General features: G+C 40.8%; 1 protein-coding gene across 3 annotated transcripts in view; it reads right to left on the bottom strand.

Moving 5' to 3' along the window:
* The window catches only part of LOC105841728 (uncharacterized), a 134,455-nt gene that overhangs the window by 84,250 nt on the left and 28,574 nt on the right, over positions 1 to 21,631 (bottom strand). Inside the window, exon 1 of one of the 3 annotated variants that reach the window (XM_012690978.4) lies at positions 5,946 to 6,058. The exons of the other annotated variants lie outside the window; for them this stretch is intronic. Within the exon in view, the coding sequence (XP_012546432.2) occupies positions 5,946 to 5,986 (41 nt within the window). The 5' untranslated portion in view covers positions 5,987 to 6,058. Of the gene's footprint in view, positions 1 to 5,945; positions 6,059 to 21,631 lie in introns of those variants that run through there. 3 annotated transcript variants of the gene reach the window in all.

Here is a 21,631-nt window from a genome sequence, read left to right as displayed (position 1 = left end):
ATCACATCGCTCGATCCATGAATGCACCGGGCGTCTTATCATTTAGGCTACGATGACTTCAAAACATTTTGCTCCTTTAATGTCTTTTGTTATAAGATTAAGTATTATGTATTAAAACTAATGCGTGCTCGTAGTAGTAACCAAAGTTTTCTATGAATAATCCGAATATGCTAGATTTATCTGGCCGTGAATACTAAAGTCGATTTAAATGGTTTTTTTTTTCGCTAAAAAATGGCAACTCGTTGACAGAAGCTATCTATTAGGCAAAACCCATATAAGTTATTCCAGTTCTTACACCTCCAGCAGTTAGCTAACGATTAGTTTAGACGTACCTAGAGCGTTAGCGTCAAGTCTAGAATCTAATTGGTACCTAGACGTGTCTCTGGCGGTTGTTTATTTAGTTGCTAATAGGGCTGGTTGTGAAAACTAGATTCGTTTTATATATGTATTGTGTTTTTTTTTGCTTAATAGGCGACATTTAGCTTAGTAACACTGGTGGTAGGACCTCTTGTGAGTCCGCACGGGTAGGTACCACCGCCCCGCCTATTTCTGCCGTGAAGCAGTGATGCGTTTCGGTTTGAAGGGTGGGACAGCCGTTGTAACTATACTGAGACCTCAGAACTTATATCTCAAGGTGGGTGGCGCATTTACGTTGTAGATATCTATAGGGTCCAGTAACCACTTAACTCCAGGTAGGCTGTAAGCTCATCTACCCATCTAAGCAATAAATAAAAAAAATTAAGTAGTTGTCAAATTTAATTCTTCTAATTGCTGCAGGACCTTTATCGTGAGGAAGACTCTATCTACTGATAGTCATCAAGCCTCGTTATATTATAAAGGATAATGAGACAACCCTATGAAGAGCGGAATAGCTCCACATATAAAACGGTACCCGGCTACTGTGCGATGCTTGACTGAATTTGTTTTAACCATTTCACACTCATCCGTAGTTATATAAGCTACAATAACGACCGTTTTAATTATTGTGCATACCTGTACACGTAATGTGATTAGAGGTTCCCACAATTGGGATTGTATGGGTGTTAACAGTTACAACAAGGGGTCAGTTACGTTTGAACGCGATATATTTTACGACGGCCTGTCCAAAAAGTAAATGATCCTCCTAGGGCAAGATAACAAAAGCAGCTGAAACTTCTTGCGTGAACCCTTGTTTCAATCACAGTTAAGGTCTAATTCCTTTTTTTTTTTTTTTTTCGGGTAGAGGGCCGAACCTCCTACGAGGTCTGTGAGACTCAACGATCTGCATGGTGTTGTGAGCAGACCGCGGGCCCAAGGATTTTAGGGCCCACCCACTAAACGACTCCCCTGCACTCTTACACCCGACGTCCGATACCCTCCGAGGTCAAAACCCGGATGAGGTAGGGGGGCTACCGCGGTCAACACTACAACCAGACGGCGCGGCTCACCCCAAGGACGCCCAGCCGACGGAGCCTTCGAGGCGAATCGAAGGCTCTGAAACGTCGGCCGTCTCGGTACGGCAGCCCGTCGGGCCGCCCAGACGGTGCCGCTGGTGTCCCGGAATACCCCGCTGGACCAGAACCAGCCTGCCGGGTCGGGACGCGATACACCGTCGACCGGTCGCTCTATTTACTCCACGGCAGCGCGCTAGAGTGCTGGTAGCGCGCCGCGCGGCCTTATTCCTATGTTATCCGTTTTTTTCCAACCGTCACCTCCTCTTCATCACGATTTGATTAGTAACGAGATTGCACCTTCTGTTATCATTTTTTGCTGTAACTTTTTTTTTTCTACCTATGCTGATTGCCTTGAGAGGCTATTTCAGCTTCGCCCTAATATGAAGGTGAGCTCACGGGGCTCAAGCCGGAGTGTTGCTAACACTGGCCTTAGCAAGAGCAGTGCTTCGCAGAATCTACCACCGGATCGGAAACGCAACACACTGAGCTCCGGCTAGAAACTCAGTGAGCTGTGTCTATGGGTTAATTCGCTCGTTGAGCCCTTCGTCGCAAGCGACGGGTTCGACGAGGACGGAGACCGGTTCTTGGGGTACTTAAAAACACCGTTAATAGATCGGGAGGATCCGTAATGACGTGTTTTGGGCGACGTCGACTATTTATCATTCGGTCTACAGGATCGGGTATGTAATTTCCAGCGACCACGACAAGAGGGCAGCTGGAAAGGCTTATATCGTGCCGCCTTTTCAAAGTGATAGCTTCTGCTCAATGATGGCGAAATGGTGTACAGATTAACAAAGAAAGATATCCACTGCTTTTTCAAAAAATAAACACTGCTAATTGATACCACAGCGATCATAAGAACAGTAGGATCTATCCCTATGACTAGATTACTAAGAAGCAGCCTGCAGACGGACATTTACGACAAACACATCTCTTTCCCTTTTGATTATTAGTCATTGGATGGTTATGTTGACACAATGCTATTCAAAAACGATTCCTTTCACCACACGTTGTATGACTGGATTAGCTGTAGTTATGACTGCGTGCCATCACGGCACTAACACGCGAGCACGCATATTGAGTACGAATTTACGATGCACTTTATGAGCTAACCCACCCTACGCACACCTGTTCACATTATTTTACGGCACACAGCAATTTCTGTATGGCGGTTGGGTCGTTTAATATTTTCTAAATGAACCCGATGTTTTATGGATTATTGCCTTTTTACTCGAATTGGCAAGCTGTGGTTATTTTTAATCTAAGGTATTTCAATTTATTGGTCTATCGAGAAACTTGTTGTTCAGGGTAGGGTCAATGCTAAAATAACTTGTGGACGAAGCCCCATGCGCCGGACTGATCAGATAACGGAATAGATAAATAATTATCTATTCCGTGGATCAGATGGTAGATATACTGGCAGTAGGACCTCTTGTGAGTCCGCGCGGGTAGGTACTACCACCCGGCCTATTTCTGCCGTGAAGCAGTAATGCGTTTCGGTTTGAAGGGTGGGGCAGCCGTTGTAACTATACTGATACCTTAGAACTTATACCTCAAGGTGGGTGGCGCATTTACCTTGTAGATGTCTATGGGCTCCAATAACCACTTAATACCAGGTGGGCTGTGAGCTCGTCCAACCATATAAGCAATAAAAAACAACACAAGCAAAACCCCGACTGTGGGTAAGGTAATAGTTTGAAACGTAGCGTAGTGAAGACGAGGTCTACTAAAAACAGGAAAGCGGGAGATTCGTCATTGAGGCACGCGGCCTCAAGTGCCTCACAATATTGCTTATGTAAAATTCAAGGAAAGTATTTTAAACAGATAGCCAATCAAATTCTTTAAATACCTCAACGACTACCTTGGTTCTATTATGTATGTATGGTCCGAGTTAATTTTTATTGGCGTCCATTTTCAGACTAAGCCACTCCAGAACCATATTGAAGGATGAAAAGCTATTTGTTTAAGTCGACATTTCGTTTATTACGCGACATTTATCTTCTCTATTTTAACTGTCCGTTTTTTACGTATCAGCATCAACGTAGCGATGTTTTTTTAATTGAAATTCAATTAAGTTTTCATTCATATAGCTGAAAGAGTTTTTGTTATAAGGGAGAGAAGAGGGTACTTTTGTCCCGCGTGCCAGGGACTAAAAGCGAACTTTACATCCCGGTTGAAAAAAAAATTGTATAAGCACCTAGGAAGAAAAGTAGAATACAATTCGCGGGCGTGAATGTCCTACTTTTCTCCCTCGGTGCGTAATATACTATTTCAAGTTATAAACTGTTAATGGCTCCCTTGTAAAGTTGCAAGCAAAGGATGTCGCAAAGGGTATCGGTTAAATAAGATTTAAATAGCTTTTTATCCTTCGATATAGATTACACGATGAAGAGGATAAAGGATCTAAGTCTCGGCGTTACCGAATAACGACCACGCTATCCTGAATAGTGATTGATTGATGTCACTTGATTTGACTGGTGGTGGGACCTCGTATGAATCCGCGCGGGTAGGTACCACCGCCCTGCCTATTTCTGCCGTGAAGCAGTATTGCGTTTCGGTTTGAACGGTGGGGCAGCCGTTGTAACTATACTGAGACCTTGGAACTTATATCTTAAGGTGGGTGGCGCATTTACGTTGTATATGTCCACGGGCTCCAGTAACCACTTAACACCAGGTGGGTTGTGAGCTCGTCCACCCACGTATATCTAAGATATAAGAAAAAAATAAAAAAATTTGAAATCTTATTTCCCACGCTATTAAAAAGGGTTCTACTAGAAGACATCTTTACACTGGTTCCGATCACCGTTAGTTAGAATTGGAACGAATTTCGTAACAACTGTTCATGCGTTTGGCTGCATTACTTAATCTTCGATTGAGTTATCAGTCGTTTTAATTGAGGAAGTAGACACGAGGTGATGTTTGTGGGAAGATTTCTTGGGTTATTTGTAAGCGTGTGATCGTTTAGTGCGTACCGACAACGTTTTGCTGTGGGTACTTTAAAACTAGACGTGTCCTGTCTGTTTGTGATGCATTTTCCCGGGATAAAGAGTTGCCTCTTTCACTATCTAGCTCATTAACTACCAGACGTTTTGTAAATCTATTGTCTCCATAAGCATACATCAGCGAACGAAAGCATTTATCACAGTAGATGCATATGCATACTGCAGCTGCTCTTGAGTTGTTAGGTCTCCTTCGGAGGCGCACGGACAGTTGTTAGCTAATCCCACCCCTCCTGGGTGAGCCTTTGCTCGCCCATCTATCCTGGTGAAACAGGAAAGGCTTCCGGGCCACCAGTAATCCTTCAGCCATAAAAAGGCATATGTATAGTAGTGACATTTGGCACGTGTCATATACCATGATAAAAAGTATATTCGTATTAAATCCGGGCTATAAACTGTTTGTGTGACGTTTCTTCAAAATCGGTTCAATATTTTTCGCGTGAAAAAGTAATAAAGTATCTTTACAAACTTTCGCTTTCATAATAAAGAGATATTGGTGACAGAATGTATTGGTTTATAAGAACTACGATTCTTTGTAATGCCACGGAGCAGCCGTGCCTCCGTTTAACATTGGTAAGTTGCTGTTTTTTTAGGAGCTTTGTAGCAGGAGACTAGCATGCGGTCAATTTGATCGTGAGTGGTTACCGTCACTCAAGGATGTCAGCAATGACAGGGGCGCAGTTACTTATAAGAAAAAAATACAAATATTTTATTTTTGAACAGATTGAAAAAAAATGTTTTAGCTGATCTACTGTAGCTTGCTAACCACCACGGCACCAAGTTTAACTACAATAGAGCGAATGGCTTAGCAACGCATAGAGGATAAACATGCAATCTATTTTACTTAGATATACATACTTAGATTTAGAGAAATTGTATTATAATTATAATAGTTTTCATGAATTACAAATATCTATAAGACCATTTTTGGGATAAAACTTATTAATGTCATTGATCTAAGAAAATGACTGGATTTTCCATGGAATGAAGAAACAACAAGCTTGGTTCAGTTTCAAAGCTAATAAGGATTTAATTTTACTACCTAGCTATTTATTATCCATTTCTCGCTCGATTGCACGGGTTCATAGAATGTATTTCTTTAAACGGCTAATGGTGGTTTTTGCAATGATCACTTTAAGTCCTAAATTGAATAAACAATTACGAATAAAAAAATCATGAAAATAACAATTCCATTGTTTCCAAATTAATAATTACGGTCGAGTGTTTTATGTGGTAAACACAGTTATACCCAAAATATGTATTATAAGTAAACAAAAATAAATGATGTTACCTAAATTAAAATGTAGTAATAACAATTTTTTATGACTTATTACAAGACATGCTGCTCATGAAATACAAAGTATACATCGCCCCCCATGGTCCTAAATATTGCCGGGAGCATAGAAGATGCATTAAATTGTCGTGCACCAAATTAAAACTAAGAAGTTTTTAATAAAAATTAACCAAAATTATTGAATTTATTAATTGATATAATATAATATACAAAACTCACCTGTTATTAATCAAAACATGAATACTTTCATTCGTTTTCATTCACTGAACACAAATTGACACAGCACTTAGCTTACGAACGTCCACTCGCAGCGACAATTCAAAACGAACTGTTTTGAATGCTATAGTTTGAACTTGACTTAGGTTCGTTTGACTTTACCACAGGTTTGATTCTCGATTATAACGCGACATTTCTTTAATGTCGAATACAAAACTATTCTCGACGTCCTTTTATTATTTATTGCGTAGATAGCTTAACGAGTTCACGGCTGATTTGTTCTTAAGTGGTTATGTGGAATGCATGGCTGTATCGCGTCCTGAATAGGCAGGAAGAAAATACCTCATAGCACGCGCAGCTAAAGATATAAATATATAATAGTTTTAAAATATCAGCCAGGTATGTTGTCGTCTTTTCCCGAAAACCGAAAAAAATACATATTTTGTCGGAGAATTGTTGAAGACTGTCGAAAAGTCTTGTGCAACAAAAGTCTGTTTGCATTTGAATCGTAAGGATTGTATATGCGATTTTTAGTGTCGTCTTGCCATGAGAGATATAATTTCTCATTGACTGTCCGGATCGTCGCAAGAATTTCTCAACATAGATATATTATAACTAACTTATTGATATGTAACAGACGTTGGACCGAGCGCCAGAATAGAGGGTGCTACACCACGCGTAAGATTTCACAGAAGGTAGACTGACTAGGTGAAGTCTGTAAGAATTGCTTTCTGCACGTAACATAATGAGACGTCATTAAACATTGATGGCCGTTATTAGCGTGGCGAAGAAGGACAGCCTGCGCTGAGCAAACTCACAGAATTTTTCTTATTCGGATAACCTGAGACTGAAAATGCCGGTGCATTCATCATCATTCTTTGACAATTCATTCACCGTCCAGGCGGTTCGATTGTGGAATGCTCTGCCGGATGCAGTGAGAAGTGCTTCAACTTTAAATTGTTTTAAAAGAATGGTGAAGGAACACTACTTATCTGCTTAGTGCTGTTTGTTGCATCATTATCATTTATCATTTCCATACTGTTGATTTATTATGTGTGTGTAAGTATATTAGTATGTATTGTATGTAAGTATGTATATTGGTATATATTATATTATGTAAACGGTATATATCTGTTTATTATATGTATATATTTTCTATAATAATGTATTGTCTGTGGTACACCGCAACATATCTGCTATATTTTTATATTTTACAGAATTTATGTAAATTAAACGGTTGTCTGGAAGAGATCGCTTTTAGCGATAAGACCGCCTATTGTACATATGTGCTTTTTGACTGTTTTTTTGAATGTGAATTGTGTTGGTGTGCAATAAAGTGTATTATCTCTCTCTCTCTCTCTTATTTCTTTCACGAAGCACTCATGTGTGTCGTTTTATGGGTAGAATTATAAACGCAGCAATTTAACCTTAACATTGTCACTAACGCTGTTATTTCTCTGAATTCGACTAGCTAGAAGAACAGGACACAACTTCGAAAAAAAGAAACCGAAATACTAATATTATTCAATTGAAAATAATCTATGTGAAATAAAGTTGATATTGATTACTTTGTTAGAAGCGGTACAATAGTTTTGGCAGTATGCCTGATACAGTTATACCTCGAAAATATTTCGTGTCAAGTTACAATCGAGAACAATAAGTACGGTAAGAAGTGGTAAGCGCGGTTTCAATCAGGCGTTACCGTTGATTTATTAAAACGATTTATATTACATCTATCGGGGTCAGCCCGGTGCATTTCATTTTTAAACGCCTATGAAGTAATTAAGTACTCAACTGGGAAGATTTTGATGATTCTAATGACGTAACGCACTTATCACAAAAATTTATACAATGACGTCACTTGTGGCATTCGAGAAGGCGATAGAAAAACTTGTCGGAGTGAATCGGACCAATATGCGACAATGTGCGTCCAGGTGAAAAACCATTGATGATAGAAACCGTTGTTGATTATGATATAGATAGACCATTCGCAAGCTTTTTTTAGCTTTTCAATCCCACTTTGCGTTTACTGTGTCCATTTCCCAACTCCCCAGTCTTACTGGTGGAAGGACCTCTTGTGAGTCCGCGCGGGTAGGTACCACCGCCCTGCCTATTTCTGCCGCTAAGCAGTAATGCGTTTTGGTTTGAAGGGTGGGGCAATGCCTTTTCATGAGTTCTTTTTTTTTATTGCTTAGATGTGTGGACGAGCTCACAGCCCACCTGGTGTTAAGTGGTTACTAGAGCCCATAGACATCTACAACGTAAATGCGCCACACACCTTGAGATATAGTTCTAAGGTCTCAGTATAGTCACAACGGCTACCCCACCCTTCAAACCGAAACGCATTACTGCTTCACGGCAGAAATAGGGGGGGCGGTGGTACCTACCTGTGCGGACTCACAAGAGGTCCTACCACCCGTAAAAGTCTCATGCGAGGTTTGGACGTTGGTTGTTAAGCGACAGGAGGTTTTAGTCGGTTCGACTCCGACATGCCCCGCCCTCCATCCCTAGTGGAGGGCCTAAGTCCGGCGATTTCCTCCTAACCAAAAAAAAAGCCTTAGATAGCTATGTCAGCGTAACCGCGCGAGTGGTTGAACTCACGGGGCTCTAACCAGAGGACGTTGCTAACACTAGCCCTAGCAAGAGCAGTGCTTCGCAGAATCTATCACCGGATCGGAAAGGCGACTCACTGAGAAGACCCGGCGAGAAACTCAGTGGGTGTGGGTTAATTTACTCGCCGGACCCTTCGTTGCAAGCGACGGGTTCGACGAGAACGGTGAGCGGATATGAGAACTTGAGAATTCGCTTACGAAAGAAATATCACGTTGTAGTATATTATTTAGTTTGGGCTTTTTCACTTTACGATATAATTAATTAAAAGTGCACTTATGGTTTAATATCGTGTTTATAATTTAAATGTTCTTTATTTATTTGTCAACATTATAGGTACCACGAAGACTTTAAAGTATTTGAAATACCGAAACAAAATTACAAAAATTACATAAATGAGAATAAACAGTAAAAGTAATCGCAATCATTATCATCATATATATTTATCTTCATTTAATAAGAAAATAGTTAAAATTGAAGTTACGCAAGCGGTTTTACGACAGTACTCCATCCACAGATAGCGTTATTTCTTTTCTTAATCGCGTAATGATCATGATATTATATTGTTTAATTAATTTATAACTTGTTTACAGGCAGAATATGTGAAATTAAATTCGAATTTTCCAGCCGTCAGCGCAGATTACCTTCAAATACCTATCTACATTTTAAAATTCATAATTATTATGAACATTTTTCATTTATTTAGTTACTAAACACGTCATATCGGATCCTCCCGATCCACTAACGGTGCTTCTAGGTACCTCAAGCACCGGTCACCGTTCTCGTCGAACCCGTCGCTTGCGTCGAAGGGCTCGACGAGTAAATTAACCCTCAGACACAGCCCACTGAGTTTCTCACCGGATCTTCTCAGTGGGTCGCGTTTCCGATGCGGCTCTTGCTAGGGTTCGTGTTAGCAACGTCGTCAGGTTTGAGTCCCGTGAGCTCACCTACTAGTTAAGGTTACGCTGATATAGCCTCTCAAGGCTATCTATCAGCAGAGGTAGGAAAAAAAAAAGTTACTAAATGGGTTTTATTTCAAAAAAATACAAGTTACTAAATTGTATTATTTGAATTAGAGCCCGTCTGTTGAAATTAAATGATGTCATAATAACATTTTTTTTTATTTGTGCTTCTTTTAGCACACTAATAAAATATGTTCACGTCTGAACATAGACTTTCCCAAAGATTCGCCACAACGATCGGTCCTGTACCACCATTTTATTCGTAAAATAAAAGTTGAAAACAGCGCCACCTGTTGGATTTTTAGTATACTATCAAAAAATCTACGCTAAAATTTATTTATGTTAAATAACAACAGTCCACTGTGGGTGAGCAGTTTCTGAAAATTTAATTACGCATGGTACTACTAGGTGGCAGTAGGTAAATTTCAAATTAAACGTGAAATTTTTTTTTAAATTCTTTAAAGCCTATTTCTTCAGGTCTTTGATCCTGTTTGTGATGGTGAGGCTTACCAAGAAATATTTCTATTTAGTTATGTGGAAAATATTGGAAAGTCAGTCAAAGGTTCACGGATCATATTGCCGTAGAAATAGGATATGTACCTACAGAGAGCCGACTCTATACAGCTTTTTTTTTATTCTTTATTAGAGCCATACACCTATTAGGTTAAGTCGGCTACTCTATACAGCTTGAAAAGCTGAAGATATCACTCCAAATTTCTGAATTCATTTGTTTTTGATAAATAATGGCCATTTTGCCTATTTTTCTTTCGCAAAACGGTCATGCGGTTGAAGTATAAAACAGTGTGCTTAGTGCGAGTTTTTTAATGTTCTCGATGGCGTTAAAGTTAGCTCATAGTGTATGGAATGGGATCGTTTGCGTACGTTTGCCGCTAGGGGCGCTGTTACAACTGCATACAAAATTGGGTTAACTTTTACGCTATCGAGAACGTTAAGAAACTCGCACTAATAATAACATATCTATATTTCTATACTAATATTATAATACTAATACTAATACTAATAATTATAAAGAGGAAAGATTTGTTTGTTTGTTTGTTTCGAATAGGCTCCGAAACTACTGGACCGATTTGAAAAATTCTTTTTCCATTAGAAGCCGACATTGTCCCTGATGAACATAGGCTACTTTTTTAATTATTTTTTTAATTTTTTTTTTTTGTTTCATGTGTGTTTTAATGTTTCCGAAGCGAAGTATCTATATATGAGTGATCATCATGATCTCTATAATCACTTAAGACCAGGTAGGCTGTAAGGTTGTCTACCGATCTGGAGTAACGGCTTAGCCAACATCAGGTAAGGAACAAAATTCGACAAGCATTCTGATTAATCAAATTTAACTAGCATTAAATATTTAAATCATCAAAATGGCCATCTTAAACGTTCAAACGAATTATATCAAAGAAAATTTCGTTCAAGGAATCTCTTTGAGTGCCTTTATAACTTTAGTTTTTGAGAGTGTGGTCGAAAATTCTGTTTGATTTGCTTTTACAATTATATAAACAAATATAACTCAAGCAAAATCGTTCTCCGTGGGGAACCCTCAAAGTATTTCACCATCATACCCTTTGTCTCATCATCATCACCGTTTGCATGAGTTTCATCCAGTTCCAGGGGATAAATCTTATACACAGTCCGGTCTGTGGAAGAATCGCTTAAGATTCTTGTTATTGCTAGGCTATTGTATTTACGTAATTATGGTCATCATCATCATCTCAGCCTATAGCTGTGAACATAGCCTCTCCAACTGGTCTCCAGTACGGCGTGTCCATTGCTACCTGCATTCAGCGATTTTCACTGGGTCATCGGTCCATCTGGTTCTCCCACACTGCGCTTGCCAGTACGTGGTCTCCACTCAATAATCTTGCTGCTCAACCAACCGTCCGATCTTCGCGCTATGTGGTCTGCCCATTGCCACATCAGCTTGCTGATCCTATGGACTATATCGGCAAGTTTGTTTTTTTACAGATCTCGACATCGATTTATTTATCGGTTAATCCGAAATCATTATTATCCTGCCCCTCTCCCAGTCACCTGGGGTCGGCGCAACATGTTTTCTCCTTCCATACTCCTCTATCATATAACATTTCTTCGCTCACTCCTCTCTTGCACATATCGTCTTTCACGCAATCCATTTCTTTTTAGGTCTGCCTCTTCCTCCAATGCCTTATCCTTTATAATTCCTTATCGGTTTAATTAATTAATTAACCTTATACTTTGTTGTAGTCACAACCAGATCACAGCGAATGTATTCAAAGCAATGTTTTTTATTGCTTAGATGGGTGGACGAGCTCACAGCCCACCTGGTACTAAGTGGTTATTGGAGCCCATAGATATCTACAACGTAAATGCGCCACCCACCTTGAGATATCTGTTCTAAGGTCACAGTTTACAGGTTACAATGGCTGCCTCACCTTTCAAACCGAAACGCATTACTTGCTCACGGCAGAAATAGGCAGGGCGGTGGTACATACCCGTGCGGACTCACAAGAGGTCCTGCCACCAGTAATTAAGAAAAATTATAATTTTGGCGGCTGATTTTTATTACACGATGTTATTCCTTCACCGTGGAAGTCAATCGTGAATATTTGTTCAGTACGTATTTCATTAGAAAAATTGGTACCCGCCTGCGTGATTGGAACACCGGTGCATCGCTAGATATGAATGCACCGGTCGCATTATCGTTTGGGCCACGACGACTTCTAAAAGTGTTTCTATTGAAAAACATTATTGGTTCACAGCCGAAATGGACAGAATACCGAATCCTGATTTCTAAGAAGACTATCACAAAATGCGGGCTTCATTACCTAAAAATACAAACAGAAGACTCGGTACACAGTCTACAGCTTTCGAAAGGGAATCCTCAACTAGAAACTATCAGACCAATACTGGTTCAGTGTTACCATACGAATCGAATTTCTTGGTTTCCGTTTATTTCTTTGCGACCATGAAACACGGACGCAGTTCCTATCTATATCTATACTTCTATATTAATCTATACTAATATTATACAGAGGAAAGATTTGTTAGTTTGTTTGTATTTAATAGGCTCCGAAACTACAGAACCGATTTGAAAAATTCTTTCATTGTTTGGAAGCTACACTATTCCCGAGTGACATAGGCTATAATATTTTTTGAAAAAAATAAATAGGGTTCCTTACTAAAACTCCAATAATGTAACCCAAGGTGTAAAAAAATTACCTAAAATATTCTTTACATCGCGTGCCCTGCGACAACTATTGATGATAGAATAAAATAATGTACTAGGACTTTGTAGAACACATTACTATTTACAAAAAGTGTCGCAACAGCATATGTCTAACTATTATAGCTATGCCGCAATAAGTGTTCTTTTATTTTAAAAAATAAAACACCGTCAAATATCGTTAAAATTTTTGTTAAAGACCGGAGCGGAGCCGGAGCAGGCCGCTAGTTAATAATAAAACCTTATACAGCTGACTCGGTGGAGCAGTAGTTAGCAGCTCTGACTATTGCGTCGAGGGTCGTGGGTTCGAGTCCCACATCGGGCAAACATTGTGTGATGAACAAGTTTTTTTGCTCTTTATCTGGGTGTTTCTTATCTATACATAAATACTCATAATAGTTATATTTAAAGTATAAGTACGTCTCTGATATCCATAACACAGGGAATTCTAAATTGATGTCCAGATCGAACTTTAGAAGGTGTTGGGAGCTTAATTAAATAATATACTTAAATTTTTGTTTTGTTTAGATTGTGAAAGTATATAAGCTAGACGATCCCTAGTCCTTTACAGTCAGGGTCGCCCATGGATTTTAGCAATTCCAGGGGCAAAGCCTAGCCGCTGCCGACCGTTATGCACTCTCCATAAGCATCGCTGGAAGAAGAACATATCATAGCGCTCGGATATGTACTTATGTATGATCAGCCCACAGACGTCCACTGCTGGACATGCTTATCTCCTCATTTAATTTTATAGATTGATAGAATATACTATGTTTATAATGTATTATTTTATTCACATCAAAATAAAGTTTAGCCTAGTAAAACTATAGCACAAACTGAGTTGCTCTATAAAGAGAAACAACATTTAAAGCTATCGCTTCAGCAGTTTTTATGTTTCTAATGTTTCAATATTCAAATTACCATTTATGTCATCTTTTTTTATTTTATTTTTATTGCTTCGATGGGTGGACGAGCTCACAGCCCACCTGGTGTTAAGTGGTTACTGGAGCCCATAGACATCTACAACGTAAATGCGACACCCATCTTTATAACATATAAACCTCTTTTAAGATTTATGTCATAAATCGTATAGATGTTACATGTTTATAAGCCGTCTAAAGTATAAAATTCATTTTCATATTTTTTTTAGTAAAGCCACTTTAATTCTAAAGGTGTGCCACGTTATGTTATGAATGTTATGTATGGGTATGTTAAGTGAGGATTTCCGATTTTCTTAAAAGTTTTCGGGAATTTGTCGTTTCGAACGCTGGCAATCCTATTGCAGCGATTCCATTGCGGCTCTGTTGGAATTAGAAAATGCGGGCTCGAGTTTCTTTGAGAAATTCCCTTCCTTCAAAGAGATTAAGTTGATTTAACGATTTTTAAAGTTGTCCAGAAGCGGTATTGTTTCGAAGCGAACGGTTCGAGTGAGTTTGCTTTTATGAGGAATTAAATGAGTACGAACCATAGACGCGACTTGGATTCAAGTTTAATGAAGCGTGTGAATGAATTTTGATGTAAGCTTAAATATGTTTTTGGAACGAAGTTCCATAAGGGACGATGCGGAGGGGTACCCTAACCGGGAAAAAACGTCCGTAACGTAAGATTTTTATTATTAATGCACACAGTGTACGACTTAAACATTGTAATAACGTACAAAAAATAACAATTTTTTTTATTATATATTTTTTATAAATCATTGTGAATAAAATAAAGTTGATAACTTTGTAAAGTAGTTTTTATTTATTTTTATCAATAAAAAAATCATAATAACAAATGTATACCCGAATTTTCTTTATACCTCGAATAGAATTTAAACATTTTATAATAAGGAACTTCGTTCCTATCGGGTGTCCCACGACACCACACATCTTTTTTTTATTTGACTGAATATTTGAGTGAATTATGGCCATATAGCAATCGACGGTCATAGGCGCGGTAGCTGCTATTTTTCCAGATGATTTTGTATGTATTTCAATTAACGTTCCTGATGCTTAATCATAGAAACAATAGACTTACGAAAGAAAAAGCTTCCGAGATTGTTTTTGTCATAGTACCGATAACTGACGACAGGTGGCGCTACGTCTTGTTTTATGCAGTCATGGAATTATAAGTAATGTAAACAGTATGTAATATTAAATTTAAAAATATTAAAATCGTCTTCTGATAATTTTCTTTCTAAAAAACCGGTCGGGGAATTCACATTTATTATTTTGATGGTCTTCAAATTTCACACGCGTGAACGAATATTTATTTTTGGTATGATATCTCTTAATATAATTTTTTCGTATGTAGTACATAGATAGGTATGAGACCTATCTAACGTACATATGAGGCCGTCAGCGCAAAAGTGGCCTGTGGTTTCACGGGCCGCGGAGAGCGCCACCTGTCTACGCCCACATCGTGGTTGGGGGCGTCCGGATAGGAGTCGGGGTGCAGTTAAGGTACCTCGGCCTCGTGTTGGACGGCCGGTGGGCTTTTCGTGCTCACTTTGCGGAGCTGGTCCCCCGATTAATGAGGACAGCCGGTTCTTTGAACCGACTGCTCCCGGATATCGGGGGGCCGGATCAGGTTGTACGCCGCCTCTACGCTGGGGTGGTGCGATCGATGGCCCTGTACGGCGCCTGTAAGGGCTGAGCCGCGCAATCGGGCTACTATGGCTCGGTTCCTGCGCCGGCCGCAGCGCACCGTTGCTATCAGGGTCATCCATGGATATCGCACCGTCTCATTCGAGGCGGTGTGTGTGTTGGCGAGGACGCCGCCATGGGAGCTGGAGGCGGAGTCGCTCGCTGCCGACTATCGGTGGCGCAGTGAGCTTCGTGCTCTGGGCGTGGCGCGTCCCTCCAAAAGTGAGCTGCGGGCGCGGAAGGCCCATTCTCGGCGGTCCGTGCTCGAATCGTGGTCGAGGCGGTTGGCCAACCCCACGTGAGGTCTACGGACCGTCGAGGCGGTTTACCCAGTCTTTTATGACTGGGTGAATCGTGGCCGAGGACGCCTCACCTTCCGTCTGGTGCAGGTACTGACTGGGCACGGATGCTTCGGAAAGTACCTGCACCGGATAGGAGCTGAGCCGACGACGAGGTGCCACCATTGTGGACACGACCTGGACACGGCGGAGCATACGCTCGCTGTCTGCCCCGCTTGGGAGGTGCAGCGCCGTGTCCTTGTCGCAAAGATAGGACCAGACTTGTCGCTGCCTGGCGTCGTGGCGTCGATGCTTGGCGGCGACGAGTCTTGGAAGGCTATGCTCGACTTCTGCGAGTGCACCATCTCGCAGAAGGAGGCGGCGGGGCGAGTGAGGCAAAGCTCTCCTCACTACGCAGAAACCCGCCGCCGCCGAGCAGGGGGTCGGGACCGGGGTCCCGTCCGTAACCCGGCCCCCTAAGGGCTTCGGGGCGGCGTGGTAGGTCGCGTTCCCCCGACCGCTCCGGGGGATGGTGTAGCGCGGCGCTATCAATCGGGCTCTTGGCCCGTCGACCGAGGGAACCGGCGGTCGTGTTGCTGGCGGCCGCCGGTCCGGCGTCTGGGGGACGGCGGGATGGATGTAATGTGCACTGCGTAAACCCTGTCCCGCCGGCTCAATAGCTCCGACTGGGTTCCCACCCGGTCTGGGGTAGGGCGCCGGCTGTGAGCGGCAGGAGTTTTTAGTGAGGTTCGACTCCCACATACCCCACCTGCCGTGCGGGTGAGGATACGGTGATTTTCTCCCGTGGAAAAAAAAAAAAAAGTTTACCATAGTTAGTATGGAGGCGCGGAACACACACTGGCGCGTTGCTCTGGATTCGACGAGCAACGCGCCGCCCTCGTCGCGGTCATTGGAGAGGACCTCTCGGTGCCGCGCGTCGTGGCTACGATGCTCGGCAGCGACGCGTCCTCGAAGGCGATGCTCGACTTCTGCGAGTCCACCATCTCGCATAAGGAGGCGGCGGAGCGAGAGAGGGAGAGCTCTTCCCTTTCCGCACCGATCCGTCGCCGTCGAGCCGGGGGCCGGAGGCGGGAATACGCCCGTACGTCCCGGCCCCTGTAGGTAGCGGCCTGCCCCCGATGAAGGTCAAGGGGCGACTTGAGGGGGTGAGGCCGCGCGGCGCGCTATCAGCACTAGCGCGCTGCCGTGGAGTGAATAGAGCGACCGGTCGACGGTGTATCGCGTCCCGACCCGGCAGGCTGGTTTTGGTCCAGCGGGGTATTCCGGGACACCAGCGGCACCGTCTGGGCGGCCCGACGGGCTGCCGTACCGAGACGGCCGACGTTTCAGAGCCTTCGATTCGCCTCGAAGGCTCCGTCGGCTGGGCGTCCTTGGGGTGAGCCGCGCCGTCTGGTTGTAGTGTTGACCGCGGTAGCCCCCCTACCTCATCCGGGTTCTGACCTCGGAGGGGATCGGACGTCGGGTGTAAGAGTGCAGGGGAGTCGTTTAGTGGGTGGGTCCTAAAATTTGGGCCCGCGGTCTGCTCACAACACCATGCAGACCGTTGAGTCTCACATACCCCGCGCGCCCCTTTTGCGCGGGGACCTCGTAGGAGGTTCAGCCCTCTAACCGAAAAAAAAAAAAAAAAAAAGTTAGTATGGAGGCAATTAGGTTTGAATTTTCATGAATTTGAATTTGAGTAAGCAAAAAAAAACAATACGCGCAAAAAAATGTTTACAAAGCTATCTATTATCTATGGATAGGCCGGTTTTGCATCAAAATTTATTATATTTTAAATAAATTCGTCATATAAGCTTGAATATATTTTTTTTGGGTTAGGCCACTTTTGCCCTGATGGCCTCAATTATGTAAATATTACGCACAATTTTCTGGTGTATATAAACAAACATTATTTGATTAAACTGAGATGCGATCAATCAAAATTGTATCTTATTATAATTTATCTTTGGAACCATAAAATTTGTGCGATGAATAAAGATACATCTTTTGTGCATAAATCTTGCCGTTTCTCTAAAGCTACGAGCTATTTCCTGCTTCCGAGCTCCCAAAGAAAATTGGTATCATGTTTTCTGTTGAGGCATTTTGAATTTATGTACGAAAGATATTTATTAAGCGTCCCTAGTGGTTAGGGTTGGCAGTAAAAACTTATATAATTTTTTTATCTGAGCTTACTGTGCTTAGGTGTGAACTATACTATCTCTGCCACAAATAAATGTCGTGTTTTAATTTAAAGTTTTTATTTTTGTTCCATTAGATCGTCAGGTAAGCTCATGGCCCATCTGATGCTTAGCGGAATACCAAAAAGTGACTGTCACTGGAGTTATATAACAGGAGATGTGTCAACAATATGTGATGCAGCCATAACAGATGCCAAATGTATGTAAAATTCGTATAATGTTATTTTTTAAGTCCGTGTATAGTCATTATCTTATATCATTTGCCCTTGATGACACTAAAATCGTTTATTTCGACTTTAATATTATGTAAGGAGCTTTTTAAATTCACTATATCACTCTTCAAAAATAAAAATTATTGAACTAACAATACGTTAGCTTACTGGTGGTAAGACCTCTTGTGATTCCGCACGGGTAGGTACCACCACCTTGCCTATTTCTGCCGTGAAGCAGTAATGCGTTTCGGTTTGAAGGGTGGGGCAGCCGTTGTAGATGTCTATAGGCTCCAGTAACCACTTAACACCAGGTTGGCTGTGAGCTAGTGCACCCATCTAAGCAATAAAAAAAAAACATTTACAGAGAAAGTTACAGCCCTGAGATAAATCGGTGAAATGAACAAAGTCTAGTACTTTTAAAAAAATTGTAAATAAGTTGTTTTATTGCCGGTATATTGCGCTGGTGCTAAAGCCTTCGATGTGTTTAAAAATTAGACTAATACATGAATCGCAATAATCGGCAAACAGTGCATTTCCACGTACCATCCGGCTTTGGGATGAGTTCCCTTGCATGGTGTATCCTGAGCGCTATGACATGTCCTTCTTCAAACGGGACTTGCAGAGAGTACTGAATGGTAGACAGCGGCTTGGCTATGTCCCTGGCATTGCTGACGTCTGTGAGCGACGGTGACCACTTATCATCAAGTGGGCCGTATGCTCGATTGCCTACAAAGGCAAGAAAACCCTATTTAACGCCCCCTCCCGTCCTTGTGACGGTTGTCACATTTATGAGTAACAATCGAAAGAATAAAAGCTATTTTCATTTCTTATTTTTAGCATCAAGCATAAAGCATTAAACATTTTAGATAACAGAGAAAGCAAATAACTACTCAGGAAACAATGAAAGACTAATTTAATTAGTATTTTAGTCAGTATTTTAAATCTTAATTGGTGACGTCATAAGCATTTATCCCGTGCTCCTTGTGACACAACGTCACATTCCGATGATATCCTTCCTTCCTATACTTTGATACCTATCCTATTCTTTGATACCTATCCTATTCTTTGATACCTATCCTATTATTTGATACCTATCCTATCCTTTGATACCTATCCTGTCCTTTGATACCTATCCTACCTTTTGATACCTGTGTTTGATACCAATCCTTCACGTGACGTAATTTATGGATAACACCCCACTGGTAACCCAGGCATTCGTCACTCGGCTATCTCTGATTACCCTTCGCTTCCAAGATCACGCGTTATCGTATCTTTGAATTTCATATGAACTATATAAGCACGTTTATAATTATAATTTTAATTTTTTATTCGCACTTTCATTTCCTCAATGTTGAATACGGCTTAGCGTTTGTTTGCAAGTTAAATTATATGAATTTAACGCGTCAACAAATTCACTTTCTAGTTACTGCACACGTTCAATTGTATATAATACTAATGCTGTATTTACGACGTCGAGTTTGGCTGTCAGGGGCATTTTATTATCATGGGTAAAATGTGGCTAAGTAATTGATTTTTTTTATCTTGTTGCATAGATGGTTGGACGAACTCACAGCCCACCTGGTGTTAAGGTTACCAGAGCCCATAGACATCTACCACGTAAATGCCGCCACACACCTTGAGACATAAGTTGTAAAATCTCAGTTTTAGCTGTACAACGGCTGCTTCACCCTTCAAACCGAAACGCATTACTGCTTCACGGCAGAAATAGGCAAGGTAGTGGTACTCACCCGCACGGGCTCACAAGAGGTCCTACCACCAGTAATGACGCAATTTATAATTTTGCGGGTTTGATTTACGATGTTGAGTTCAGATATCTGGCGCATTTTCTCCTTGTGGGTAAAATGAGCTCCAGGGATAATCATAAGGGCAGAAACGTTCTCTGAATATTGTTATCAAGATATTGTAATAGTCAGCTGATATTTTATGGCGTTTATACGTAAGCAAGCCTGCCCTGACCGGTAGCACTATGCCGTTTTTAAGCCGCGAAGCAATCACTGTATACATCAGGTTAAGGTCTTTGTTATCTGCAGCAAAAAAGTGGTTCGAACGTACCATTTACGATCGACTCTTTAAATTCGTTGTGGGCACCCACGCGAGCGACTTCAGTGCGTTGAACCCATAAAAATATCTTATATATTTAAACGAGCAATTCTTGTATATAACTCGTATATAGAATCTGAATCTCGGAAACGGCTCCAACGATTTTCATAAAATTTAGTATACAAGGGATTTCGGGGGCGACAAATCGATCTAGCTACGATTTATTTTCAGAAAATGTTGTTTTATTCGTGTCTTCAATAATCAAATTTATCGATAGTCAACTTAAACTTATTTTTTTTTATTAAAAGAAAATAGCAAATAATATAATATTAATATGTAATTCGTATTTAAATATAATTTCTAAAAAACACAATATATGAAATCGGTCATCCCCTAGTTAGCTTTAAATAAGATCATTATTAGCCCGGTATAAATTAATTAGAAATACAAATGTATTTTCCCTTCTAAGCTAATTATTATGTCCAAAACAAGCACTGTCACATTTGGTCAATAACAAAGATTTCTTTATAAAACTCCGAGAATCGAAATATTAACATTCGAAATAGCAATTGTTTTTCTATCTAATGACTATATAAAAAGTATCGTGTGTCTGTTAAGTTAGATTTATTTTTCATCTGAATCAGTCGGTAACTTATCCGAGAAATAGGTGATCGGCGCGCCTGGTAGTTTCCCTTCTTGGTCTTGACGCAGACACTCCGGGTCTCAGGAAAACAAAAAAATCGCTAATTCTGATTATCCTAGTAAGGATATCGGATCAAAGTGTTTAAAATATTGAATTGTCATCGATTCTTAAGGACTTTGAAATTTGACATACTTATTAATAAGTACACCCAATTTCGAGTTAATCCGACCTTTTAAAGGGGGTCAAAATCATGTTCAAAGATTCCGTTACATACTAACATACGTATGAAGCTAATAAAAGCGTATAAAAAAATTCAGTGAAATCGTGAAAACCTCGTGTTTTCTCTAATAACTTAATTTCGTAGCGCTAATCTCTATATATAAAAATAAAATGCTGTTGGTTAGTCTCGCTAAAACTCGAGAACAGCTGAACCGATTTGGCTAATTTTGGTCTTGAATTACTTGTGGAAGTCCAGAGAAGGTTCAAAAGGTAGATATATGAAAATACTCGGAATAAAAAAAAATAACAATTTTGTTTTTCCTTTCATGTGTCCCCCGTCGGACAGATTTCTTTTGTTTGTTTTAAGTTTATTTTATACAAAAGTTTAGTTCTTTTATTTATCGATTGAGGCACTACGAAGTCTGCTTAGTCAGCTATTCACAATAAAAAAATCATTGTCTATTTACGCTAGTAGCTTCGAGAGGTTATATTATATACTAGCTTCAACTACGGTGTAGGCGAACTCACAAGCCTGGCGAATTTCCTAACACTGGTGTTCGATTTTGGGGTTTACATTTTGAAATCTCCCGCCAACTTGCCCGGTACTCGCGCAATCAAAACTGAGCGCGACACTAGCGCTACGTGTTGCCGCAGTTTGT

This window comes from Bombyx mori, chromosome 17 (genome assembly GCF_030269925.1).
Source record: "Bombyx mori chromosome 17, ASM3026992v2".
NCBI classification, from domain to species: domain Eukaryota; kingdom Metazoa; phylum Arthropoda; class Insecta; order Lepidoptera; family Bombycidae; genus Bombyx; species Bombyx mori.
Note: the sequence above shows the minus strand (reverse complement) of the source record. Positions and strands in the feature narration are given on the sequence as shown.